Source organism: Chiloscyllium punctatum, chromosome 3 (assembly GCF_047496795.1).
Source record: "Chiloscyllium punctatum isolate Juve2018m chromosome 3, sChiPun1.3, whole genome shotgun sequence".
In the NCBI taxonomy this organism is placed as follows: Eukaryota; Metazoa; Chordata; class Chondrichthyes; order Orectolobiformes; family Hemiscylliidae; genus Chiloscyllium; species Chiloscyllium punctatum.
Genome location: NC_092741.1, coordinates 14,762,091 through 14,784,751, shown reverse-complemented (window position 1 = coordinate 14,784,751; position 22,661 = coordinate 14,762,091). Strand labels below are relative to the sequence as shown.

Here is a 22,661-nt window from a genome sequence, read left to right as displayed (position 1 = left end):
CCTGGCATTGCAGTCTCCTGGCTTGGTGTGGTGCACCCTGGCCTGTGTGGCAGTTTCTCAGCCTGACAAGACAACCTCCTGTACTAGCGTGGCAGCCTCCCAGCCAGGTGGCAACCTGATCATGGCCTACCAGCTTGACTTGGAGGTGTCCCAGCTTGGGGAGGTAGACATTCGGCCTGGCGTGGTGCACTTTAGGCATGGAGGTCTTTAAGGCCGGTGTGATGGACTTTTGGTCTTGCATCGTGGATTCTTGGCCCTGCTTATTGGACTCTCAACCTGCTTAGACATCAGGTCTTGAGGATATTCCTTGAAGTGCAATCCAATTGAGGCTAAGCCCTTAAGACTGTAATGTTTGAACTTGCAGCTTTATTTCTTTATTTGCTACTTAAAACTAAGAAGGTATGCAATGTGTAACTTTTAACCTTATTTCATTTATTTTATGCTCTGCTATAAATACTGCAACGTTCTTTCTTTCTACCTTGTTCTTAAGATTCTGTACCTAAGATGGCACCTTATGTGGCAATATTATACACTTTTCACTGAACTCTTGTAATTTTATAATTGAGTACAAGTGACAATAAAATCAATCCAATCAAAAACAGCAAGAACAGCCTCAGAACTTCAGTTTGACCAGCTGTAATCGGTGTAGTATAAACTGCTGTAACATCCTGCACTCCCAAAGCAGATTTAAAACCAGTGTGAGAGCATAGGCATTAAAGAACTTTTAAGTTACTTGGGAAATTAGAGGAAAAGATGGGTTTCATTGAGTATGCATTCATTCAGTCACGAGATGAGTGTGGCTATGTAGCATTTACTGCCCAATCCTAATTGCCCAAGGGCAGTTAACAGTCAACTCCATTGCTACGGGTCTGGAGTCACATGTTGGCCAGACCAAGTAAGGATGAGAGTTTCCTTTCTCAAAGAACATTAGTGAATCAAATGGGTTTTTCTGACAATTGACAATAGATTCATGGTCACCATTAGATTCTTAATTACAGATTTTGTTTTGTTGAATTCAAATTCCACCATCTGCCATGAGTGATTCAACCCCAGGTCACCATATCATTCTCTAGGTCTCTGGATTAATAGTGCAGTGATAATATCACTAGACTGTTGCCTCCTCCTACATAATTGATATATATTATGTTTCAATGATAATAAACCATGTCTCATGGGAGATGAAATTATTATGCCAAATTATTAGCATAAAAAAGTACCACTAAGTAAGCAAATATATTAGACATACATGAAAATGAGGAGGAAGTGAGGACTGCAGATGCTGGAGACCAGGGTTGAAAAATGTGGTGCTGGAAAGACACAGCAGGCCAGGCAGCATCTGAGGAGCAGGAGAATTGACGTTTCGGGCATAAGCCATTTCTGAAGAAGGGCTTATGCCCAAAACGTCGATTCGCCTGGTCCTCAGATGCTGCCTGGCCTGCTGTGTTTTTCTAGCACCATATTTTTCAATACACGAAAATGATACTTACAAAGTTCTTGCTTGTTTCAAGAAGGTTAGAGACAAAAAAACTGTTGATGCTGGAATCCAAAGTAGACAAGCAGGAGGCTGGAAGAACATAGCCAAGCCAGCAGCATCAGGAGGTGAAGATGTCAATATTTCGGGTGTAACCCTTCTTCAGGACTGTTTCAAGAACGTTGCCTCTCAATCCACTAAACTCCAAGAGTACATGTTCAAACTGGTCAACTTTTCCTCATAACACAATCCCTCCATAACTAGTATCAGTCCAGTGAACCTTTCCTGGACTGCCTGAAATGGCAGTGTGTCTTTTGTTTCATAAGGAGGTGAAACGTAGCATTTCAGCTAAGATTTGACGAGTGCCTTGAACCAGTTTTAGCAAGACCACCCTACCCACTCACTTTGATGTAAAGGCCAATATTTCATTTGTCTTCCCTATTGTACACTGACGTGGATACTACCATTTTGAAATTTATAGACAAGGACCGTTTCTGCTGTCTTTTTCTATTTAATTAATTTTCAGCTACCTTTTATGCCAAAGTGCACAACCTCACATATCGTCACATTATTTTCCATTGGCCAAGTTTTTGCCCAATTACTTAACCTGTCTATATCTCTCTGCAAATTATTTGTGTAATCCTCATCACTTGTCTTCAAAGCTATTTTTGTAACATCTGCAAACTTGGCTATAGTACATGCTCATTCCTAAGCCAAGTCATTAATATACATTGTAAATAATTGTGGCTTCAACACTGTTCCCTGTGGCACCCCATGAGGTACAGGTTACGGGTTATCATCTTGAAAACACCCTCATTATCACAACTCTCTTTGTTGGCCAATCCTCTATTCATGCTAAAATAGTACCTGCAGCACCAGGGATTCTTGTCTTATTAAGAACCCTAATGTGCAGTACCTTAGCAAGTACTTTCTGAATATGAAATATATCAAATCCAGTGCTTCGCCTACATCTATTCCCTTTGCAATGTCCTGTTATGGACAGACTTGACCCCCTCAAAACATTTCAAAGGTAGCCCAGTCCCTAACTTTTCTTATTTTAAAGGCAAATGTGAAGCAGATATTCCAGGTGTGATGCAGCTGGTCAAACCACTCAGCTTTAAGCAAACAGTTTATTTAAACACCACAGTTGTAACACAAACAAAAGAAAACAGAGTTTAGAATAATAATTATTTGAAAACCTAACTGACTCGACACAGCAACTTAAATTAAGAGCTGTTCCAAATCTCGTAACATTTCATAAACACACCCCTTGGTAAAAGGCAAATTTAAACTCAAATTCATGCAGGCAGGAGAAAACAACTCCCAAAGAGATTTTAGAGAGAAGGCAAGTCAAGAACCATCTGCTGAAGCTTGGAGCCTTTCTGCACTGCAGCAGATTCTGACCGGCTAACTGCAGCTTCTCTGTTAAAACTAAACTAGAAAAACCTGAACTGGGAGAACTGGCCACTTCCCTGCCATTGCTAAGCTAGGTTCTTTCCAGACATTTCGGCACCTCTGCCTTTATGACATCTCTTTAAAAACAAAACCAAGGACAAAATAACCTTGCTCAAGGAGCAGCACCATCACACCTCCCCATTAACAAAAGTGAATCACCAATATGCAAAGACGGCTTCATTTTAAACCTTTTATTGTTACTCTGTTAGCACACTACTATATATATATTAAATTGACTATAACCATGCAAACATGCAATACTGTATTCTAGCTCAGTTTGTTTACTATTGCTACCAAATGCTTCCATTTATTCATCTAAGTCTTGACAATGCATTGATAATTATGTCTTCTCATTCTGCCACATGTATAATTTTCAAACTGATTCGCTGTAACAAGGAGAAAGTGAGGACTGCAGATGCTGGGGATCAGAGCTTAAAAATATGTTGCTGGAAAAGCGCAGCAGGTCAGACAGCATCAAAGGAGAAGGAGAATCGATGTTTCGGGCATAAGCCCTTCTTCAGGAATGAGGAGGGTGTGCCAAGCAGGCTAAGATAAAAGATAGGGAGGAGGGACTTGGGGGAGGGGCGTTGGGAATGCGATAGGTGGAAGGACGTTAAGGTGAGGGTGATAGGCCAGAGAGGGGGTGGGGGCGGACAGGTCGGGAAGAAGATTGCAGGTCAAGAAGGCAGTGCTGAGTCTGAGGGTTGGGACTGAGACAAGGTGGGGGGAGGGGAAATGAGGAAGCTAGAGAAATCTGCATTCATCCCTTGTGGTTGGAGGGTTCCTAGGCAGAAGATGAGGGGCTCTTCCTCCAGGCGTCGTGTTGCCATGGCTTGGATGCTGCCTGAACTGCTGTGCTCTTCCAGGACCACTAATCCAGAATCTGGTGATGGAGGAGGCCAAGGACCTGCATATCGTTGGTGGAGTGGGAGGGGGAGTTAAAGTGTTCAGCCACAGGGCGGTTGGGTTGGTTGGTGCGGGTGTCCAAGAGGTGTTCTCTGAAATGTTCCGCAAGTAGGCGGCCTGTCTCTCCAATGTATAGGAGGCCACATCGGGTGCAGCGGATGCAGTAAATGATGTGTGTGGAGGTGCAGGTGAATTTCTGATGGATATGGAAGGAACCCTTGGGGCCTTGGAGAGAAGTGAGGGGGGAGGTGTGGGCGAACGTTTTGCATATTTTGCGGTTGCAGGGGAAGGTGCCGGGAGTGGAGGTTGGGTTGGTGGGGGTGTGGATCTGACAAGAGAGTCACGGAGGGAGTGGTCTTTCTGGAACGCTGATAGGGGTGGAGAGGGAAATATGTCCTTGGTGGTGGGGTCTATTTGGAGGTGGCGGAACTGACGAAGGATGATCCGATGTATCTGGAGGTTGGTGGGGTGGTAGGTGAGAACTAGTGGGGTTCTGTCCTGGTGTCAATTGGAGGGGCCGGGTTCAAGGGCAGAGGAGCGGGAAGTGGAGGAGATGCGGTGGAGAGCATCATCAACCACGTCTGATGGGAAATTGCGGTCTGAAGAAGGAGGCCATCTGGGTTGTTTGGTATTGGAATTGGTCCTCCTGGGAGCAGATGCGGCGAAGGCGAAGGAATTGGGAATATGGGATGGCGTTTTTACAGGGGGCAGGGTGGAAAGACAAACCCAAACTAAACTGTCGGGAAGTTTTGTCCTTAAATTTATCCACAAAATTCAATGGGTTGTAATCAGTGGAAATGATATCTCAGACACATTACAGACAGCATAAATGTTGAAATGTTGTAACACCAACAGCAAGTTCAAAGTCTGCTTCTCAACTGTTAAATATTTCTGGTGATGAACATTCAATTTCCTGGAGTAATAACCAATAGGCCTTTCTATCTTATTGTTGTCTTCTTGTAAGATAATAGCACAGACACCCACATCACTTGCATCGATAGATACCTTGAATGGCTTTGGTGTGGCTAGCACTGGGGCAGTGATTAATACAGCTTTCAGGCTTTTGATAGTCTGCTGTCCACTGCAATTTCCTGCATTTCATCAGTAATTCAAAGAGTGGAGCAGCCGTGCTGCTAAAGTTCAGTACGAATTCTTGATAAAACTCACTCAATCCCAGAAATCATAGCACTGCTCTCTTCATCGATAGTATGGGGAACTCCCCAGTAACCTTTGTTTTCATATTCTGTGTGGCCATCTGTCCATATCCAATAACATAGCCAGGGAAGGTGACTTGGGCTTTAGCAAATTGACTCTTAGACAGGTTTATTGAGAAACCTGCCTCCCGAAGTCGATCGAATAATTCTAATAAATGCTGCAAATGTTCCTTCTATGTGTGACTAAAAATCACCAGATCATTCATGTATACTACACAATTGGGTAATCCAGAAATGACTCTATTGAAATGCAGCTGACGCATTTTTCATATCAAATGGCATGACTTTAAATTGATACAGACCATTCACTGTTACAAAAGAAGAAACTGTCTTCGCTCTTTCAGATAAAGGTACCTAAGTCCAATTTAGAAATATATGCTGCCTGACCCACCTTTTCAATACAGTCTTCCAAACATGGAATCGGATATGAATCAGACTTTGTGACTGCATTCACTTTGCAATAGTCTACACATAACCATTGGGTACCATCTGGTTTTGGAACCATTACTATGGATAAGCTCCAGTCACTGCAACTCAATTAGATTATGTTGTCTTGGAGCTTGCATTCAACCTCTTTTTGAGCCTGTGCCAACTTTAGAAGGTAAGTTTACAAGGATGTTGCTTGATTGGAACAGCATTTCCTCTGTCTACATCACGTATAATTAGGTTAGTATTTCCCAGCTAAGAAGACAGAAAATTGAACATTACAGCACAGTACAGGCCCTTTGGCCCTCGATGTTGCGCCGACCTGTGCATCCAATATGAAGCCCATCTAACCTACACTATTCTATTCTCGTCCATTTGAATGGTGGCTCAGTGGTTAGGAGAAAGAGAGGACTGCAGATGCTGGATATCAGAGCTGAAAATGTGTTGCTGGAAAAGCGCAGCGGGTCAGGCAGCATCCAAGGAGCAGGAGAATCGACGTTTCAGGCATGAGCCCTTCTTCAGGAATCAGGAAAGTGTGCCCAGCAGGCTAAGATAAAAGGTAGGGAAGGGCGTTGGAAATTCGATAGGTGGAAGGCGGTTAAGGTGAGGGTGATAGATGTGGCCTCCTCTATATTGGGGAGACAGGCCGCCTACTTGCGGAATGTTTTAGAGAAGACCTCTGGGACACCCGGACCAACCAACCAACCCAACCACCCCGTGGTTCAACACTTCAACTCCCCCTCCCACTCCACCAAGGACATGCAGGCCTTTGGACCCCTCCATCGCCAGATCATAGAAACACGAAGGCTGGAGGAAGAGCGCCTCATCTTCTGCCTAGGAACCCTCCAACCACAAGGGATGAACTCAGATTTCTCCAGTTTCCTCATTTTCCCTCCCCCCACCTTGTCTCAGTCCCAACCCTCAAACTCAGCACCACCTTCCTAACCTGCAATCTTCTTTCTGATCTCTCCGCCCCCACCCCCACTCTGGCCTATCACCCTCACCTTAACCTCCTTCCACCTATCGCATTTCCAACGCCCCTCCCACAAGTCCCTCCTACCTACCTTTTACCTTAGCCTGCTGGGCACACTTTCCTCATTCCTGAAGAAGGCCTCATGCCCGAAACGTCGATTCTCCTGCTCCTTGGATGCTGCCTGACCTGCTGCGCTTTTCCAGCAACACATTTTCAGCTTTGGTACAATGGGTTTGCTCATCCTCACTAAGCCTACCTTCTACCTTCATCTCCATCCTTTTAAGCTGACTTTCCTGTCTAAGTGCCAATTTATGAAATTCAAACCCTCTCTCTTTCTCCCTTTCATCTCGCCTTTCTGCCTTTCATTTCTCTCTTTCCCCCTTCCTTCAGCCAGGGTCTTCCCCTCCTTTTTTTTCCTTCTGCTAAAGCGATTCGGTCCTTTTCTTTTTGTTCTGCCAGGGCAAGTTATTCCTTTTTTATCTCTTCCCTCTGCTTTTAATCGTAATTCAAACCATTTCATTTATTTTTATCTTTATTTTTCTTTTGCCTCTACTCAAGCTGCTTCATTTTCAACAAAGTTTTAGCCATTTTCAAGGATTCAGTTAGTGTTTCCAACAAATTTAAATGCCAAACTATTGCTGTAATTGTCGCTCCTTTTCTCATGGATGAAGGTAATCCCAACTCCAGCTTGTTTGCCAAATCCAGCAGCTTTGCCTTGCTCACCTTTTGTAAAACCCCACAACCTTTCACCCCCAGAAAACTTGCAGTAACTGAAAGAACCATTACCACACCAAACACTGTTTGAACCAACCAAATTCAACACCCGGAACAAAAGATACAAACACTTAACCACTCACCGCCTTTGAGTTCAACAACACTAGTCCCAAATTGAAACTACAGAATAAATCCTGACAAAAGCCCTCAGTATGTAATGGACCAGGGCAAAACCCGTGAAAACATTGGAAAAGGTAGCCTAAACCCTAATTTATCTTATTTTAAAGGCAGATATGAAGTGGATATTCTAGGTGTGATGCACCTGGTCAAACCACTCAGCTTTAAGTAAATATGATTTGTTTAAACACTACATTGAAACATGAACAAAAGAAAACTGAATTTAAAATAACTTAATTATTTGAAAACACAACCGACTCAATATTGCAATTTAACGAAAGAGTGGTTCCAATTCTTGTAACATCCCATAAACACACCCCTTGGCAAAAGGCAAATTCAAATTCAGGTTCTTGCAGGAGGAAACAACTTCCGAAGAGATTTCAGAGAGAAAGCCAGTCAGGAACCATGTGCTGAAGCTTAGAATCTTTCTCCACTACAGCACTTCTGACCTGCTATCAGCAGCTTCTCTGCTAAAATTAAACCAAACTAGAAAAAAGTGGAACTGGGAGAACTGAACTGAACTGCGGAACTGGCCAATTTCCTGCCATTGTTAAGTTAGGGGTTTTCCAGACATTTCAGCACCTCTGCCTTTATGACGTCTCTTAAAAAAACTAAGAACAAAAGGGACAGCATCGTCACAGTTCTCAAAAAATTCTGGCACATTTGTCAGGCAAAATTTCCCCTTCTCTATGTGTTGACTCTGTTTGATCAAGCTATGTATTTCTAAATGCTCTGCTAGTATATCTTTATCAATACATTCTAATACTTTCCCAATAATAAACATTAAACTAACTGATCTACTTGTTAATTGTTTTCTTTTGTCTCCTTCTCTTTACAAATAAAGATGTTGCTGAAAAAATAAACCTTGGAGTGCATTTCACAGTTCCTTGAAAGTAGAGTCACAAGTAGATAGGATAGTGAAGAAGCCATTTGGTACGCAAACCTTTATTGGTCAGTGCATTGAGTATAGAAGTCGGGAGATCATATTGTGGCTGTTAGGATATTGGTTAGGCCACTATTGGAATACTGGGTGTAATTCTGGTCTCCCTGCTAACAGCAAGATGTTGTGAAAATTGAAAGGATACAGAAAAAATTTACAATGATATTGCCAGGGTTGGTGGGTTTGAGCTACAGGGAGAGACTGAATAGACTGGCACTATTTTCCCTGGAGTGAAGGAGGCTGAGGGGTGACCTTATATGGGTTTATAAAATCATGAAGGGCATGGATAGGGTGAATTGACAAGGTCTTTTCCCCAGGGTGGGGAGTCCAAAACTGGAGGGCTGAGGTTTAAAGTGAGATGAAAGATATAAAAGGGACCAAAGGGACAAAATTTTCACACAGAGGAAAGTGTGTATATGGAATAAGCTGCCAGAGGAAGTGGTGGAGACTGGTACAATTACATAATTTAAAAGGCACCTGGATGGGTATATGAATAGGAAGGGTTTAGAGGGATATGGGCCAAATGCTGGCAAATAGAACTAGATTTATTCAGGATATCTGGATGAGTTGGACCGAAGGGTCTGGTTCTATACTGCATATCTCTATGACACAATGTTACATTGCCAGTTTTCCAATCCTCTGGAATTTTTCCAAAATCTAAGGATTCCTGGAAGATTATTACCAGTACACCCACTTATCCACTATATCCTATCAGGTCTAAGGGACATATTGGTCTTCAGACCCGTTCATTTCTTTAGCACTTTTTTCACCAGTGATAGTTATTGTATTATTTCCTATCCTCATTTTGCTCCTTCAATATTCAGCAATGTTGGTATGCTATTTGTACCTTCTATTGGAAAGACTGATGCAAAGTATTTATTCACTTGCCCTAACATTTCCTAGTCCCTTTTTAATATTTCTGCAGTCTCGTTTTCCAAGGCATGTAAGATCACTTTGGCTTCTCATTTCCTCTTTCATGTAGTTAAAGAACCTCCTGCTGCCCATCTTGAAATTACTTGCAAGTTAACGGTCCAAGTTTAGTTTCTCCAATATTCTGTTTGTTAATTGTTGGTTTTTAAAACTTTCCCAAACCTCTGGCTGACAACTAAGCTTTGCCACATTGTGTTTTTTTTAAATCTAATGTTATCCCTTTACTTCCCTGGTTAACCATGGTTGGCCAATTCACTTCCTTGAATCTGTTTTACTCATTGAATATTCTTTACTGTGAGTCATGTACTGTTTTCTTAAGCAACTGCCATTGTTCCTCAACTGTCATTGCTGGCAAACTCCTTTTCCAGTTCACACCAACCAGTTATACCCTCATTCATAGAATCATAGAATCCCTCTAGTGTGGCAACAAGCCATTTGGCCCAACCAGTCTATACTGACCCTCCGAAGAGTAACCCACCCAAATCCATTCCCCTACCTTATTAACTCTACATTTACCCCTGACTAATTCACCTGACCTACACATCCCTGAACACTATAGGCAATTTAGCACAGTCAATTCACCTAACCTGCACATTTTTAGATTGTGGGAGGATCTCCATGCAGACGCACAGTGAATTCAATGATATTAGGGGACTCTTTTACTGTGACATTATATATCAAACCTGCCGCATTATACATCACCAGATCCAAAAGAGCCTGTTCCCTAGTTTGATCCACCACATATTGCTCTAGGAAACTGTTGTAAATATGCTTTATCAATCCTTCCTAATAGCTTTCTCTGCCAATCTGACTATCCCAATCTATATTAAGATTTAAATCACCCATGATTAATGTACTGCCTTTGTTATATACATTTTATTATCTCCTGATTTATTCTACTGTCCCACCTGCTATGAAGATGTGGGTGTACTTAACCTTTGAGAGAGTTAAAAGCTAGCAGTGATGGCACCAAGTGATCTCAACAAGATGCAATGTAACGTGCTCCAGCTACTGGGGTAGCTAGGGTAGCTGGTTGCCTGGAAATGACAAAACAGATTCGAATGAGGCCAATCTGTTTAAATTATATCCTGAAAAATACCAAATTCCAATCCAGTTTGAATTTAGTATATTGACAATCTTATAAGCCAATAACACAATCCGATGCTTTTGGGGTGGGGGGGGGATATAAGACCTAGGAAAATCGAATCGTTGAGAGGAGAACTGCCAAGCCACCAGCACCAGTAAAAATTCTGCCCGAAAAATAGCTCTCTCAAAGACCCCTTTATCAATCAGTAACCAGTGAAGCAGAATTCCCAAGAAGACAGGAACTCAGAGAAAACTGAAAGCTGCCTGTTTTGAGATACGAAGTTTTGTTTTGTACATCTTAACTGGGGGTTTTATTGTATTGTAGTATTGTAGTATTAGTATTGTAGGTGGGGAAGGTAAAAGATAGGTTGGAGGAAGGAGTTGTAAATAGTTGTTAGTTAATTATTCTCTGTTATATTTAAGAAATAAAGTTTTTTTTAACTTTAATAGTTATTGTCCTCTCAACTTTTCACAGATTACTACACGGGATAAATCTTTTCTGTGCTGCTGCTGTAAAATAAGCAGGAGTGTTTACCCCATGTCATAACACACCACAAAACTAGTTCGGGGGTCTATAGATTTGTTTTTCTCTCTAATCAATCTGTTGAGAGAAGTTTTACATCACTATGCATATCTGAAGCAGATGGAACTTGAACCCGGGCCTCCTGGCTCAGAAGTAGGGACACTATAAGTGTGCAACAACAGCCCTGACATACTATTCCTACCAGTGTCATCTTTCCATTTTTATTTCATACCTTCACCTATATTTTCTACATTTTCAGATTCAAGATCATTTCTTACAATCGTACTTACACCATCCTGTACCAACAATGCTTCCCCACCAGCCTTTCCTTCCTGTCTGTCCTTTCAAAAGGTTACATACCCCTGAATATGCAGTTCCCAGCCTTGATATCATTGCTGTCATGTCTCTGTACTCGCTATAAGATATTACACATTAGCCTGCTTTTGAGTGATTATTTCATCTATTTTGTTCTAAATGCTGCACTCATTCAAGGGTCATTATTTTCATCAGCTATTTACTGTTGTTCTTCTTTGTATACTGTGTCCTACCTATTTTACTCTGGGCATCGTTCTCCAAATAGCTGCCCTCTAATGCTGCCAGGTGCTCTTGTTTTGTAATCCTACATTTCCCTTCTCCCCACCCTTTAATTAGTTTAAAGCTTTCTCCATAGCCTTGGTTATTTGATTTGTCAATTTATTGATTTCAGTACAGTCCAAGTAAAGCCAATTCAACCAGATAGCTCTCTTCTCCCCCTATTGGTTGACCCTACAGCTGTGCATTTAATTCCTTGACTTTATTAACAACATAGCTGAAAATGTGTTGCTGGAAAAGTGCAGCAGGTCAGGCAGCATCCAAGGAACAGGAGAATCGACGTTTCGGGCATCAGCCCTTCTTCAGGAATGATGCCCGAAACATCGATTCTCCTGTTCCTTGGATGCTGCCTGACCTGCTGCGCTTTTCCAGCAACACATTTTCAGCTCTGATCTCCAGCATCTGCAGTCCTCACTTTCTCCTCGAAGATTTATTAACAACATGCCAGTTTGCCCATGGCTCAAGCTTTAATACAAAGATTATTATCTTAAAGGTTCTGCTTTTTAATTTAGCTCCCAACTGTTTAAATTCTTTTAGCGATATCCCCTTTCTATTCCTCCCAATGCTGTTGGTGCCTTCGTGATTAACGACTAATGAATTCCCTCCACTTCCTCTCAAATTCTTCTCCAGTCCCAAAGAGATGTCCTTAACCCCGACAGCAGGCAGACAAAACAGCCTTCGGGACTCTGGTTCACATCTGCCCATTTTCCTTGCAGTCTCCATTTTGTGGCTTCACAATTTGCAAGCTGGCAATACAGTGGCTCAGTGATTAACAGTGCTGCCTCACATTGCCAGGGACTGGGTTCAGTTCTACCCTCAGGTGACTGTCTGTGTGGAGTTTGCACATTCTCCCTGTGTTTGCCTGAGTTTCCTGCAAGTGCTCTGGTTTCCTCCGATAGCCCAAAGTTGTGCAGACTAGGTGGATTAGCTATCAATGTGGAACTGGTTGAATAACAAGAAACAAACAATAGTAGAAAATGAATGATTTTTTTGGGGCTGGAAGAAGTTGTATATTCTCAATTTCTTAATTTTTCTTTATGATATATAGTAACGACTTCTTCATTGATGTATAGAGTGTCATTCCAAACTTTGTAGATGATATGAAAATTTGGAGTATTTTCAAATATGAGAAGAACAGCATAGAATTTCAAAAGGACATAGTTAAGTAGGTGAGATGTTGGTGGCACAGGTGACAGATGAAATTCAATGCAGACAAATGTGAAATTATTCATTTTGATATGAAAAACATGGAATGAGAGTATAAAGGAAAGGCTCATTTCTAAGTTGGACATTAGAGCAGAGGGAACTAAGTGTACATGAATAACTTATTGAAGGTGGCAGCACATGTAGAGAAAATAGTTCATAATCATACATGACCCTGCGCTTGATTAGCGTGGGTATAGAACAAAAGAGCAAGGAGAATATGGTGAACATGTAATTAGTATTTCTGGCCTCACCCAACCAGCATTTCTTACTGAAGTGGTTAGAATTCCTTAGCTTGTTTTTTTTTTGCACTGATATTAAGCTCCCCAACATTGAGAGTGTGGATGTTAGTGGAACTTCCACCTCAGGTTAGCCGATTAAATGCTTGTCATCATTCACGATTGATTGGATCCATTTCCTCTGTTAAGTATGTATTTCTTTCAGTGTTGTTATTTCACCAGGCTGATGTGTCATTTATGCCAGCTCTGTCCTGACAGACTCACCAGCACTCCATTTGAAAAAAATGTGAATCCCTTAGATTGATGGAAAATTGTTGATTGAGCAAAATACCAAATCATGAGATTATAGATTACAGTTGAATACCAAATTTGCTGCTGCAAAACAAACCAAAATTTGAAAAGGCTGCTGGACATGGCATCAATATAAAGTGGAGAGCTGATTGGTAGGAATCAGTTCTTTGCACTATGGGGAGACAGAATGGCTGTTTAATGAATATTGTGAACAGGTTCAAGCCTACTCTATTCTTAAATATTAACACAGTATACTCTTTGAATGTGAAGTTGATATGGTACATGAAATGCAATATATATAGATGAATGACATAACTAAATAATTAACAAAAAATGCATTAAGAATTGCAGTACAGTTGATGTGTCACAGAGTCATCCTTTTTCCAGCACTTGGTCCATAGCCTTGTATGCCTTGACATTGCAAGTGCACATCTAAATACTTCTTCAATGTTACAGAAGTTTCTGTCCCTACCAACTTTCCAGGCAGCGATTTCCAGATTCCTACCATCCGCTGGATGAAAATATTCTGTCTCACATCTTGTCTAAACCTTCTGCCCCTTACCTTAAATATATGCCCCCAATCATTAAATGTTCAATCAAGTGGAACGGTTTCTTCCTGTCTATGGCCCTCATAATTTTATACATCTCAATCATATCCCCTCTCAATGTCTTTTACTCTGAGGAAAACAATCCCAGTCTGTCTAATTTCTCTTCATGACTAACTCTCCAGTTCAGGAAACATCCTGGTAAATCTCCTCTGCATATCCCGCAGCTACAGTATGTGGGAACTCAAGAGGTCAACAATACCATTGTGATCCAGGACAATAATATTTACAGTAAGTGCTTACATTTGAGCAGCTTCAGTTTGTGAGCTGGAAGCTAACATACAGACACTGTGGTGCATCAGGGAGGCTGAATGTTATCAAGATTCTTTTCACCAGGAGACAGTCACACCTATTTGGCTGAATATTCTGATACAATCAGTGGTCAGGAACAGTAGGTGTGACTGCAAATGAGACAGGTATGGGGACACAGAGGACAGGAGTGCAGGACTGTCAGCCACTGTAACTGTCCAATTAGTTTGAGGTTCTCTTAGCTTGTTTGGATGAGTTAAATGACCATGGCACTGTGGTACAGGAAGCCATTCAAGCTGGAGAAGCTAAAAGGAATGTAAAGATAATAAGGTACAGCATAGACAGGGGGAATTGAAACTGTTCTTTGCAGCAAAGATTGTGAGTCCAAACAAATGTGTGGTTAGCCAATATGAGAAGCAAATTACCAAATTAAGAAGTAGAACATCAAACATAATAATCTCTGAACAATTACCACAGTCATGTGAAAATTGGCACCAGGTAAACAAAAGATGAATACATGTTTGAAAGACTGGTGTGGGAAAATTGCATTTTAGTTCATTGGCCATAAGCACCACTAAAAGTGCAACCTGTACCGTTGGGATAGTCTACACCTGAACTGTAATGGGATATGGTGTTCTTGCAAACCACGTAAATTGGGAATTAGAGTGGGTATTAAATTAAATAGTGGGGGCAAGGGCATCTAAAACAGACCCACTCTATTATATATGCCATCAGGGCTCATGTAGCTTGGTCAGTCTAGTGATAGTGCTTCTGTTCTGCTCTCGGGAATGGATATTGAAATCCTTACCAAGTATACATTGTGTGCCTTTGCTCCAATCAATACTTCTTCCAAACAGTATTCAACATTCGGGAGTTCCAATCAACTAAAGGGGACTAGGGAGTGGTTGTGAACGTCAGTAGGAGGTTTCCTTGCCATGCTTAATCCGATATCATGAAATTTTTATGCAATTTAGCAGTAATGTTAAGGGCTTCCAGGTAACTCCTTCTTGACAACTTGCCACTGTGATGTAATCTCTGATAGCTCTATCTGGTGGAACTCCAAATACTAGATGGTGCACCAACTTCCCTGTGATTTTGGATGAGGTTAATATCAGGGCACAATGATACAGAACATACCATTCTACTGCAAAGCAATGGCAAGGGTTTGCAAGAAGCATGTAATTCAAAGCCCTGAATTATAAAGTCAAATAGTAAACAATAATAATATTTTCTTTGACTAGAATACTAACATTATTTAAGCTATACATAAAGACAACTTACATAGAAGTAGTCAATGGGTTCAAATATGCGTCTGAAGAGCTGTCGTACCCATAATATCTTTCCAGCTACAGGAGGCATGTTTCTCGCAAGTGGTGGATTGTCTCGACAGGCCTGGTAATGCTGTAAAGACATTCAGAATTACAAAATGAACAAGGCAGCCATAAATTAGTACACAGTACCATAGATAAAATGAGCAGTATAATTTGTAAGCTATTGTGTCAAGTCTTGAAATGGAGAAAGCCAAATTATGGTAAATAGTTCCTTTTCAGATGAGAAAACTGATAAAAGTAGGAAAAAAAACAAAACATAGAAAATAGGAGCAGGATTTGGCCATTCAGGCCGCTCCTCCATTCAACATCATAGCTGGTGTTCTGTCTCAATGCTATACTCTTACTCTCTCCCACTAGCCTTTATAACTTTATGGGTGAATATGTGAATATACATAATAGGAGCATTCAGCCACTTCAGCTTGATATGCCATTCATCTGACACCATCTGTTTATATTTCCCATTCCCATTTTCCCCAATAACCCTTGATTTCCCTGCTTAACAAGAAACTATTGGTCTTTGTCTTAAAAATGTTCAATCACCCCACCTCTACCTTCTTCTGAGGCAGAGGATTCCAAAGTCTCACAAACCTCTGGCAGAATTATTTTCTTATTTATTTTTCTGAAAGGCCCATGAGTTAAGACTGACTCACAAGATAAAATCTGTACACTTCCACTTTGTCAAGACCATTTAGGATGTAACATCCTTCAATTAAATCACTCCTCACTCAAAATGTCAGTGGAAACGAGCCCAGCCTATCGAAGCTATCCTCATAAGATAACTTGCTCATAACGGGTATCAACTGAATAAACCTTAAAGAAGTTTACAAAATAATGAGAAGCAAGGGTGGAAAGGATAGTCGGAGTATTTATCCCAGGGTTGAATTACTGGAGGACATACATTTAAGGTAAAAGGGGGAAAAGTTTAAAAGAGATGTGAGACGCATGTTTTTTCTTCACATCAGGTGGTAAGGTGCCTGGAATATGCTGCCAGAGAAGGTGGTAGAAATAGATACAATAGCAAACTTTAAGAAGCATCTTGACAGGTACATGAATGGGAAGTGAATAAAGGGATGCAGGCCACATAGAGGCAAAAAGTTTTAATTTAGAAAGGTGTCATATATTGATACAGGCTTTGTGGGCTGAAGAGACTGTTCCTGCCTTATAGTGTTCTTTGTCCTTTTTTTCTAGACCTCCTTTGAATCTCATATGCATTCTTTCTTAAATATGGAGACCAAAACTGTACATAGTATTCAGGAAGTGGGGTGGAATTTGCCCAACTCCTGGACAACATGGACAGTAGTGATTCAGTTGAGAAAACATGGCGTGATTCGCAAAAATGAGATTCTTGATATCAAATAAAACTTCAATCCTGCAATTAAGTTTTGAACACATTCTCCCCGTGTCTGCGTGGGTTTCCTCCGGGTGCTCCGGTTTCCTCCCACAGTCCAAAGATGTGCAGGTCAGGTGAATTGGCCATGCTAAATTGCCCGTGGTGTTAGGTAAGGGGTAGATGTAGGGGTATGGGTGGGTTGCGCTTCGACAGGGCGGTGTGGACTTGTTGGGCCGAAGGGCCTGTTTCCACACTGTAAGTAATCTAATCTAAAAACAGCATGATGAGAATTTCACGACTGAATGGCAATAAGCTTATTTGAATACATTAGCATTCAACTAATACCTCGCCTCACCTCATTGATATGCGTTTCCCTGTCTTTCCAGAAGAGAAACTAGATGGCGATAACTCCCACCATGAAAGTCAGAGTAGGTCCCTTGCAACTCACAATCCCAGCTTGTTCTCTGAAGCTTCCACCTTAGACAGCAGACACCAATATTTCAGGGCACGCGCTGTATTGTTCTATGTTCTAATCTAAATCCATTTGTCAGTATTTGATCCATATCCCTCGAAACCTTTCCTATTCATGTACCAATCTAGATGCCTTTTAAATGTTGTAATTGCTCCAGCCTCCACCATTTACTCTGGCAGCTCATTCCATACACGCACCACCCGCTGTGTGAAAAAGTTGCCCCTTAGCTCTCTTTTAAATCCCTCCCCTTTCACCTTCAACCTATACTCTCTAGTTTTGGAAAACCCTTCCATGGGGCAAACACCTTTGCTGCTCACCCTATCCATGTCACTTCTCAGACTCCGATATTCAGGGAAAATAGCCCTAGCCTATTCAGCCTCTCCTTATGGCTCAAACACTTCAACTCTGGCAACATCCTTGTAAATCTTTTCTGAACTCTATGCCTCCATTTATAAACCGAAGGATCCTATAAGCCTTCTTCACAACTGTTTCATCTTGCCTGGCTACCTTCAGAGAATTATACACTTGAACCCTGAGGTTCCTCTACTACTATACTCCGCGCAAAGTTGTACCATTGAACTTGTATCGTGTCTCCATGTTTCTTCTACCAAAATGCATTACCTCACATTTCTCTGCATTGAAATTCATCTGTCACTTGACTGCCCATTTGGCCAACTTGTCAATATCTCCCGAAAGTTGCTCAGTGTCATCCTCACCGTTCACTATCCTCCCTGGTTTAGTATCATCTGCAAATTTAGCAATTTTTCCCTCTACTTCAAAATATTTTGATAAATCAGAAAAGCACTGATCCCTGGGGAAAATTATTTTCAACTTGTCTCCTGTCTGAGAAATGCCCATCTATACCACCTCTGTTTCCTATCTTTTAGCCATTTTCTAATTCATGCTGCCAAGTACCCATCAATCCCGAAAATTTCAAATTTGCTAACCAAACTGCCATTTGGCACTATATCAAATGCTTTCTGAAAGTCTAAATATGCAATATCCATAGCCCTACCCTCTTTCATTGCCTGTGTCACCTTATCAAAGAACTTAATTAAATTTGTCAGACGTAATCTGCTTTTGAAAAAGCCGCATTGACTGTCTAGTATTAACTTAGTTTTCTCTAACTGCTTACATATCATGTCTTGTATTAAAGCCTCCATCAGTTTTTTGACAATCGATGACAAGCTGACAGGTCTGCAAGTTCTTGGATTTTTTTTTTGTCCCTTTCTTAAACAATGATATCACATTTGAAATGCCTCCCATCCCCTGTAACTAATCCTGTTTCAAAGATGCCTTTTTAGAACTTCTTCTTTATTCTAACACTATACTGTTCAGTTGCTAGACATCCACATTTTCAATTTGGACCACTGTCACCATCTCCTAATTTGGTAAAGACAGAGCAATGTATTCATTTCCTACCCCTGTCATACTCTTTACTTCGCTGATCAACTTGATCCTGCTTTTTCCTTAGGGGCCCTGCTCTATCCTTCGCTAATCTTAAAGGATTAATATGTTTGAAGAATGTTATGCTATTTGTTTTAGTGTATCCTGGCATCGTTTCCTCATAGTCTTCTTAATCTTACTTGTAGTCTCTCTCCTGTGTTTAAGATAGTTTTCCTTGATTTATTTTGTTATTATCATTCTGATATGCATCATATTTCTCCTTTGCTTCCTTATTTTCTCAGCAATGTCCTTAAATGTCCAGGATATTCCAGCACTGGATAGACTCTGTTTATTTCTCATGGCTATCTATCTAACTTACTAACTGTTGCTCTGTGTTGTGAGTCACCCATTTCTCATTCGATGTTTTATCCACCAAAACGCTTTTCTAATCAACCTGCTCCAGTTCAACATTTAGACTCATAAAATCTGTCCTTTTCCAGTCTGTAATCATAATCCTTGACTGATTTAAAAAAAAATCCTTTTCCAACCTAATATTGAACCTTATGTATTATGATCACTATTTGCCCAATCTGACATTCTCCACTTGGCCTGCCTTATTTTCTAAGAACAGAACCAGCACAGCATCCAAGGGCTTGGATATGGTTAGTTGGCTGCATTGGGCACTACTATGTTTGGCATAGCTATAGAATCAGTCATAGAATCTTACGGCACAGAAACAGACTCTTCGGCTCAACTCATCCATGCCAACCATGTATTCTAAACTGAACTAGTACCATTTGCCTACATTTGGCCCATATCCCTCTAAACCGTTCTTATCCATGCACCTGTCCAAATATGTTTTAAATGCAATTGTACTCGCCTCTACCACTTAGATGGGCAACTTGTTCCATATACGCACCACACTCTGTATGAAGAAAATGCCTCTCAGGACCCTTTTAAATATTTCCACTCTTGCCTTCAACCTATGCCCTCTAGTTTTGGACTCCTCTACCTGGGGAAAAAAACCTTGGCTATTCACCTTATCTATACCCCTCATGATTTTACAAACCTCTATAAAGTCACCCCTTAGCTTCATAGATTCCAGGGAAAAATGTCCCAACGTTTACAGCCTCTCCTTATAACTCAAAGCCTCCTTGGTTACATCACTGTCAATCTATTTTGCACCCTTTCCAATTTAATAATATCCTTCCTAAAGCTGGGCAACCAGAATTGTACGTTGCACTCCAAATGTCACCTTACCAACATTTTGTACAGCCATAACATGACATCCAAACTCCTGTACTCAGTGCTCTGACTGATGAAGCCAAACATGCCAAATGCCTTCTTCACCATCCTATCAATCTATGACGTCACTTTCAAGGAACTATGTATCTGCCCTCCTGGGTCTCTCTCTGGTTGACAATATTCCCAGGACGCTACCATTAACAATGGAAGTCCTGCCGTGATTTGTCTTCCCAAAATTACATTTATCTAAATTACATGCCATCTGCCATTCCTCAGCCAGCTGCCCCAGTTCTTCAAGACACCTTAATAACCTTCTTCACTGACCAATATATGACCAATTTTGGTGTCATCTACAAACTTGCTAACCCTGACTTCTATATTCTCATTCAAATCATTTATATAAATTAAGAACAATAGTGGACCCAATACTGATCCTTGCTGGTCACAGACCTCCAGTCTGAACAACAATCCTCTACCACCACCCTCTGTCTCCGAGAGTCAAATTTTGTATCCAATTGTCGAGTCTCCCTGGATCCCACATGATCTAATCTGACTGACCAGTTTAACATGTGGAAGCATGTCGAAAGCCTTGCTACAATCCATGTTAACAATGTCTATCACTCTGCCTTCATCTATCTTCTTGGTGATCTCTTCAAAACCTCAATGAGCCCTTCTTCAGGAATCATGCCCAAAATGTCAATTCTTCTGTTCCTTGGATGCTGCCTGACCTGCTGCGCTTTTCCAGCAACACATTTTCAGCTCTGATCTCCAACATCTGCAGTCCTCACTTTCTCCTAGAAGATTTTAACCTACTGCGAATCCTCTTGCAAGGACGCCTTCCTTGAAGAAGCTCTCTTCCTCCCTCTACATCCCCAAAGAAGGGCTCATGCCCGAAACATCGATTCTCCTGCTCCTTGGATGCTGCCTGACCTGCTGCGCTTTTCCAGCAACACATTTTCAGCACTACTCTCATGAAGCATGACTGCGATAGTCTTCCATCTTCATCAAAATTGCATGTGCACAACGTGACGGTACCATGTCTTTAAGAGAGGTGCTCTGTGTTGTTCCTCTAGTATAAGGATGTTGTCACAGTGGTGTTGAAATGCCTCCTTCAAACAGGAAGTTGGTAAACAACTTCTGAGTTGTGACTCAGTGTTTTTTTTAAATTAAACAAAAAAAGTCATGAGTGGGTGGGGTCAGGGCTCACACGGATCCATGAGGCTTTTAATTTAGAGTTCAGTGAGTTGAAAAGACTTCTGCTGACTGCTGAGCTGAAAGCTTGAGTTTCCAGCTGCTAGAGTGAAGTCTTAGTCACTGAGGCTTCCTATTAAAAATCAATAGAGGCAAATTGTTTTTTCCTTCCAAACTGGAAACAGGCAGCATATGTTTTACTGAATTGTATTTTTGCCAAAGGATATGTTTGTGGTATGCTGCCTATATTGGAACAGTTGATAATTAGTGGTTGAAGAATACATTATCATGTTAAGTATTTCATCACAATAAAGTTATGCCAATTTTTTGTATTTTAACTAATTTGTAAGAATGAAGTGTGTTTTGACAAAAGCCTAGTGGTTGACGAATTAAAGGCACCTTAACTGGTTTTTAAATAAATATAAAAGTGGTGATGGGGGCTATGTCTGGTCTGGTCCATAACAGCAATGGAAATGAAAGTGGCTGTCACCACACAAGGTGTGGTTAACAACTGGTTCATTCTCTGACGGAGGAGTGTTTACCTTTGTGCAATTTCAAACCTTTCAAAGAGCAATAAAATTAACAGACACTCATACAATCCAAGTGAAAGATATCTATCATCACAGAATACTATACGTGGAACTCATTCATGGATATGCTGGGTAAACTAAAGGTCCTGGCCCAAATACGGGTTATTATATCATGTAAAGTTACAAATCAACCCTACTAATGACTGTGAGGCGCAAGCAATGTTTTGTGTCCTGGAAAGAATTACCAACTTGCCAAAGTATCAATCATGTCCAAGGTCCCATAAGTTGCAGAAGGTGCAGGAGCTGCTTACTTCATACCTCCAACAATAAAACACCCAATCTGTTATTCTATACATAACACTGTCGTTCTTGGGTACTATAGGAGTTGGGGTTGGGCAAAATCCTCATTATTACTGTCACATGTACAATCTCATATCACATGTGTACTGTGATGATGCTGTCACTTTAGAAAGGTTATTTTGTCCTGGGATTTTTTTTTGAAGAGAGGTTGTAAAGGTAGAGGTGCCAAAGTGGTTATGGGAGACGGCCTTTGTCAACAATCAGAGGAGGCCTTTAGGTGTTTTTCAAAATAATTGTAACATTGGAAGAGGAGAGGCCAATTCTCATAGATCAGACTCTCTAGCTTTTTTTTTAACTGCAGCAATAAGAAGCTGTTTGGGTCAAATGTGGCATGGTGGCTAAGTGGTTAGCAATGTTGCCTCACAGCACCAGGGATCTGAGTTCAATTTCAGCCTCGGGTAATTGTCTGTGTAGAGTTTGTACATTCTCCCTGTGTCTGTGTGGGTTTTTCTCTGGATTCTCTGGTTTCCTCCCACAGTCCAAAGAAGTGCAGGTTTCATGGATTGGTCATGTTAAATTGCCTGTAGTGATCAGGGATGTGTAGGTTAGGTGAATTAACCATGGGAAATATGGGGTTACAGGGATAAGGTAGGGGGGTGAATCTGGATGAGATAGTCATTGGAGAGACAGTGTGGACTTGTTGGGCTGAACAACTTGTTTCCATACTGTAGGGATTCTATGATTCTAGCTGCTACATTCTCTGAAATCTCTCTTGACGTTGCACCCTTCAGATTGGAGAATTGCCTTATAAGAATCTGTGTCTGAATTTACGTTTTTGCCAAGGCACGTGTTTATGTGACGTTACGATATTGGAACAGTTAAT

The 22,661-nt window shown here is 41.1% G+C and overlaps 1 protein-coding gene across 1 annotated transcript in view; it reads right to left on the bottom strand.

Annotated features, from left to right (window-relative positions):
- LOC140453953 (dynein axonemal heavy chain 8-like) overlaps positions 1-22,661 on the bottom strand; it is a 1,210,036-nt gene that overhangs the window by 941,121 nt on the left and 246,254 nt on the right. The window contains exon 17 of the mRNA XM_072548830.1: positions 15,275-15,394. Within this exon, the coding sequence (XP_072404931.1) occupies positions 15,275-15,394 (120 nt within the window). The remainder of the gene's footprint in view (positions 1-15,274; positions 15,395-22,661) is intronic.